At 57.9% G+C, this 6,306-nt stretch overlaps 1 protein-coding gene across 1 annotated transcript in view; it reads left to right on the top strand.

The window, feature by feature from the left end:
* OLFM1 (olfactomedin 1) overlaps window positions 1–5,805 on the top strand; it is a 35,274-nt gene extending 29,469 nt beyond the window's left edge. Inside the window, exon 6 of the mRNA XM_024762777.1 lies at window positions 4,103–5,805. Within this exon, the coding sequence (XP_024618545.1) occupies window positions 4,103–4,777 (675 nt within the window). The 3' untranslated portion in view covers window positions 4,778–5,805. The remainder of the gene's footprint in view (window positions 1–4,102) is intronic.
* The last annotated feature ends 501 nt before the right edge of the window (window positions 5,806–6,306 follow it).

Genomic DNA, 6,306 nt, shown 5'->3' with positions numbered 1-6,306 from the left:
AGCTCGCTGGCAGGGGACCCTGGGGGCCTGCTCCAAAGCTGTGGGCAGTCGGCAGTCCTGCCCCAAGCCGTGAGATCAGCACAGCCACCGGCTCACAGCCTGCTGAGTGACACGTCCCCAGGTCCTGCCATTGATCTAACAGGGAGCTGGTTTCTTTTGTTTTGATCTTTTCCATTCTCCGTCCAGTTTTGATCACACACAGGAGACCAATAACTCGCTCCCCCCCCAAAAAAAAAATCAGTGTCAGCTTCAGTGCAGGAGGCCACAGAGGGCGAGGAAAGAGGGGTGTGGCCAACAGCCAGGGCGGGGAATTGCCTTGGGACCCCTGTCCGGGAGCCCTCAAAGGGGCTTTCGGGTCCCCCTGCCTTTGCGCTGAGCTGTTAGGACCAGGTTAGCTCGTTCATTAAGCACCACCTGTGTGTAGGCACTGTGCTGGACTCCGGTGGTCCTCCACCCTGTCCAGAAGCTTCTGATGGCACCAGAGTTCCAGAAGCCATGCTCTCGTCACCCCAGGCTGTGTCCCTCCCCCGGGAGAACAAGACGCTGAGGCGCGTACCTCTGACTGTGGACCCTTCTAAGGTCCGGCATCCACCATCCCTCTTAACAGCCGTGCTTCCACCGTAGAAGTCCCAGGCCCACTCACATCAGACAGTGGTAAGGGGACCAGCCAGCCTCTGGCCCCCAGGAAGTTCATGTTCGGAGGGGTTGTCTCATCACTAGAACACCTCTCATTTCCCAAACAGCAGTGAGTTTAGTGTTTAAAGGTCCTTCCCTGTCATCTAAACAGTGTCACAGCCATCCAGGTATTTTATTCCTACAGAATCCGTCGTCCTGAAGGTAGTATTATCCGAACTGCATGGTCACACTGTTTCGTGTGGTCGGGGACGGTCTTGGGGCTGCTGACCTCGCCCCCCTTTCAAGCCTCACTCCTCAGTGAAGCCTCCCACCTGTTCAGCTAAGGGCTCCCTTTAGAGCATCTTTCCCACCCGTGCCGGCTCCTTGAGGTCAGGCCCTGCCAGGAGGACATGTGACAGATGCCTGCCTGGCCAAAGGGAGGAGAGGACGTGGTCACGTTACTAAGCCGGGCCCTTTGGGCGGGGCTTCCCTCCCCCGCTCCGCCCCTCCCGGGTATATCCCTGCATCACGTAAGATGGGGCCAGACTCGACAGCCTCGCCCTGCCCTGCCCTGCCCTGCCCCGAGATGGCCTTCTTCACTAAAAAGCACATGGAAACAATAGGGACAATTAGGAAAACCCCACGTTCTCCGTAAACTCCACCGTGTGGAACCAAAATGCAGTCAGGATGTGGGAATACCCAGGTTTTCTTACAGGGGAGCTGGCGTTGGGCGTTTTGATTCCAGTGAGCTGGCAGGCCACATCCACTCAAGGCGTGGCATTTACAAAGAAAGAGTCCGGAGGTGGCTTTATCTTATCTCTTCTGGCAAAGGGACCCTCGTGGATGGGGGAGCTTGCGCACTGGCCTCAGACCTGCCGAGGGGACTCTTCTCGCAACTCGCCCGGGGGGCCTTCCTTCTGCTGACAGAAGCACCCACAGCGGGGGCTCTGCGCCCTGATGCCCCAAGGGCCCCTTTCTCCCTTGGGCTTCCCTGGCTTCTGTTCCCCGGTGTGTTCTCAGCTCTCCCCCTTCCTCAGCCTGGGGCCCCACGGTCCTTCCCGCAGGACAACGGCCACAGGGAGCTGCAGCCCGCATGGAGCGTGGCCCTGAGGTCACCAGCGCCCGGAGGGCAGGGAACGAGTTCCCATCACTTGGAGAACAGGAGGTGCGTGGCCACCTGGGCCACCTGAGGCATCCTACCGGGCGCTGGTGGGTGAAGCGGGCATTGTGGTCAAGCCCAGGAGTGAGCGAGTGGAAGGTCGCCGTCCCCTTCTGTCTGTGCCCGTGAACAGAACCTGCTTTATGGGGTCAGTTGGGCATTTCAGAGGACGGCCTCGGGAGTCTGGGAGGAAGTGGCCCAGTGAAGACAGGCAGTGGGTGTGTCCTGTGCGAGATGCAGTCTGCTTTCTGGTGAACAGACCGTGTGGCCCTGGGCGAGACCCTCACCCCTGGGCCTCTCTGAATTGAGGACTTGGAACAGGTGGTCTCGGGGACCCTGCCGAACGTTAGAATCCCCTGAAAGCTTTAACCAGCCGATGCCCGGCTCTACCCCCAAGGTCTGTGCCATTGTTCTGGGGTGTGAAAGCTCCCAGGAGACCCAGCCAGGTTGAGGACCCCGGTCCCAGGCCTCCGCGGTTCAGATGCAGCGGTTCTGGGCGGCATCCTGGAGGGGACGGGATTCCATCTGAGCCTTGGAACATGCAGCAGGCGGGGCAGGACAAGGCATTTGAGGTGAGATCAGAGTGAACTCGTGGGGGTGGGAGGCACTGCCAGAGGTGGGCCCTCATCGCAGGCCCTGGGGGTCCCATGATGCACTCCTCTTTTGCCCAGAGGGGCTCACTGGTGGCCTAAACCCTTACACATTTAGCACCTGTGCTGATTTTCTCTCCCGCCCTAAATTGCCTTTTCCAAGTGTTGCCCACTGTGGCCAATTTGCCAGTTTATCGGAGGAAAAGGCAGTTTTAAAATCCTTAGAAATTGGATGCTGACTTCATGCAGCTCTGCCCACAGGAAGGAGGTGTTGATCCCTGGGGGTCCAGGGATGCATCAACCCACCCGGGTCCCCACCATCAAAGACCCACTCGTGGAGGAGGCAGAGCGAGCCGAGATGGGGCGGTCAGGAGAGGGTGCAGAGCGGGGCTGTCACTTGAGCTAAGTCTTGAGAGAAGCAGTGAGCTCCCTGTCTGGGAGGTAGCCAAGAGGAGGCGAGATGTCAGGGCGTCTGCACATCACCCTGCAGACCTCTGACACCTTCCGCCCAGCCCTGCACTTGCCCCGTTCTAATGCGTGGCCCGCATCGCCGAGGGCTGCTCGGACGGAGGCTAAGGATGATGAAAAGCCTCAGATGAGACCCAGTCTTTAAAAAACATGTTGTTAAAAACAAAAAGCACATCTGCCTCTACGCGTCTGAATGGAACAAGGTTACAGGTTTGGGTTTTTTTTTTTTTTTAATTTTTAACGCACGCGCAATACCGTGTCTGAAAACTCCCACATCCTTAATCCCTCCTGCAGCCGGCAGAGCCCTCGATGGATCAAGCAGCTGCCTTCTCGCCAGACAGATGCACTGGGAACGGCATTAGCCCGGCAGATTTTCCTCTGACTAACTGCATTGCTTTCTAATTTGCTCCCATGTTGGTTGAAAATGACTAAAGCGTTTTGTGCAAAGTCTAGACAGCTTTCGAGTCAACTGGCATTTAAGCAGTCATTGGAAAGCTCTTCTTCTTGTGACCCCAAACTTGGGCCTCTGCTGGGTCTGTTATCTTGGTTGATTTGAGCAATCAGAGCCTTCCGGAAGCCCGGATTCCTCGGGGAGAGGCACTTTCCCAGGACTGGGCGTGACAGAGTGATTACGCTCGGAGCATCCCAAGTGCCAAATTAATGACGTCCCCCCGCCGGACTGGTGGTTCAGTCCGGCCTGCTGTGAGGGCCTGGACGAAAGGAGAGGCCTGACGCACGCGCCCCCTGGGATATCGGGCATCGCCCTTCCTGGCGACCTTGATAACGGCCATCCCTGCAGACTGCCCGGTGTTGTGGGCACTTGTCCTCCTGCGGGCCCAGGCGGCTGTGCCCTCTGCCACAGCGTCCTGCTGGAGGGCGGTGCCACCTGCTGCTGGAGGGCCAGCCTTCCCAGATGACCCAGAGCCTGGGGGCAGCCCCACCGCTTGCGAGAACGGCAGAGGGTAGCTGCCAGCCACGCCCACGGCACGCCTGCGGGGTCCCAGGCCGTCGGTCCCCACCCCCCTGTGCGTGGTGTCCTTTTTCCAGGCTGGACGCTTCCTCCCCTGGTGGGGAGACAGCCCTGGCCCCTCGTGAAAGGCACCCCGTGGGTTTGGAGGAAGGACATGACCCTGTTTAGTCTGTTCTCTCCCAGTCCTTCCAGCTCCTTCTCTGGGTGCCAAATCACTAAATGCCAAGTCCAGGAGGGGATGCCTACCCGGGAGGGGTCCCCCCCGCTTCAGCCCCACTGACAGGTCCGCTGTGTCCGCAGGTCTGGTACATGGACGGCTACCACAACAACCGCTTTGTCCGCGAGTACAGATCGATGCTGGCCTTCATGACCACGGACAATTTCACGTCCCACCGCCTCCCGCACCCCTGGTCCGGCACGGGACAGGTGGTCTACAACGGTTCCATCTACTTCAACAAGTTCCAGAGTCACATCGTCATCAGGTTCGACCTAAAGACAGAGACGATCCTCAAGACGCGCAGCCTGGACTATGCCGGCTATAACAACATGTACCACTACGCGTGGGGCGGCCACTCGGACATCGACCTCATGGTGGACGAGAACGGGCTGTGGGCTGTCTACGCCACCAACCAGAACGCCGGCAACATCGTCGTCAGCAAGCTGGACCCCGTGTCCCTGCAGGTGCTGCAGACCTGGAACACCAGCTACCCCAAGCGCAGCGCCGGCGAGGCCTTCATCATCTGCGGGACCCTCTACGTCACCAACGGCTACTCGGGGGGCACCAAGGTCCACTACGCCTACCAAACCAACGCCTCTACCTACGAGTACATCGACATCCCCTTCCAGAACAAGTACTCACACATCTCCATGCTGGATTACAACCCCAAGGACCGCGCCCTGTACGCCTGGAACAACGGCCACCAGATCCTCTACAACGTCACCCTCTTCCACGTCATCCGGTCTGACGAGCTGTAGAGTCCCCTCGGCCTGGAAGCCGAGGGTCCGCGTCCTCCACCCACCTGGAAATTCCTGTGGAACAGCTGCCAGATGAATATCTGTGAGACGAACAAGGCTAATTTGGAAAAATCAGCAGCAGCGTGGACTCCGGCATCACGGGGTGGCGTTGCCCCCCATGTTTCTCCACCTCCAGCCGGAGGGCGGCCAGTGTGGGAAGAAGCCCCCGTATACACGGCTGGAACTGCAGCCCAGGGCTCTCTGGTTCCCCTGCCCTGGTCCCCTTTCTGGTCAATATACTCAAGAAGTAGGGCACTGACTGTTGGCCAGTTCTTACTGAGAACAACCCACTGTTAGGATCGCATGGACATGTCCGTAGATCATGGTCAGCTCGATGGACCTGAGCGTCGTGTCTCATTGAAGCCCCCCTCCCCCGGGCCTTGCTCGGCGGCCGAGGGGGCCACGTAGGCTAGTGTAACTCGCATCTCATCACCGCTGCCGTCCTTGACCACGTGTTGTGTCTTAGATGCACTTAGATACTGAGACTCCAAGTAGCCCGTGGACCCGAGTTAGTCCCCAAGAGCGGTGGCCGGCGTGTGTGGCGTGGACAGGCTCAGTGCCACACCGTTTGAATCCGCGTGCCCCGTAGATACATCGTGCAATGTCCGTCTGTCGTTTCCTCGAGGTGGTGACTTGTCTGTTTAGTTGATGCCATGAATGTTGTAAATGCAATGCCGTAGTCTGGATTAGTAAGTGGATGGTTTTTGTTTCTAAAGAGGAATAGAAAAAACCACATCAGTGTTCGCCCTTACAGAGAGATGGTCAAGTTCATGTTGCTAATCATGAAAGGAAATATCCTCTTCTTGTTAAATTATCTAAACAGTGTAACCACAGATGAGAAGCGCTCATCTAGGGAAACTTCGGTTTCCAACGGGAAAGAAATGCTCTTGAGGGCAACAGTGTGCGGAAAGTACATTTTTTAAGTAAAAAAGAGGGAAACTTTGTACTATCCGGTTATCTAAGGAACAATAAAAATATTAGGAGATGTTTTTGCTTCGTTTGTCATTTCAGAAGGTTTTAAAAATGACCGAGACGTCCAGATTCTTGCAGACGTATTCCAGAGCGAGTGCCCCTCTCAGAAGAGGACAGGGCACGGGCTGGACACGAGGCCCATTGGGGCCCTAGGCACTCATCCCCCGCAAGGGTCGGAGCCCAAGAATCAGCCTGGAGGTCCCTACTCCTTGGGTGAATCTGAATCCGAGGGCTACACCACTGGGAGTCCCACCCCACCCCACCCCGCCAGGCTCCTCCAAGACAAAGCTGGAAGGAGCCTGGGACAAACACCCACTTCCGACGTGGCAAGGGGCGTCCGCAGAGACCCTGCCGAAAAGTGGGCAAAGGTAAACCCAGGCCCTCTCAGGCCAGTCCGCTCACTAAGAGCACTGGGGATCCAGGAGGTGAGTGGCCAGCCCCGTCTGGGGTCTGGGTCCCTGAGCCTTGGAGACAGAGAACCTCGTGCATCGGGGGAGCCCAGGCCACCACGGCCAGAC

Source organism: Neophocaena asiaeorientalis, unplaced genomic scaffold (assembly GCF_003031525.2).
Source record: "Neophocaena asiaeorientalis asiaeorientalis breed wild unplaced genomic scaffold, Neophocaena_asiaeorientalis_V1.1 scaffold78, whole genome shotgun sequence".
NCBI lineage: Eukaryota > Metazoa > Chordata > Mammalia > Artiodactyla > Phocoenidae > Neophocaena > Neophocaena asiaeorientalis.
Note: the sequence above shows the minus strand (reverse complement) of the source record. Positions and strands in the feature narration are given on the sequence as shown.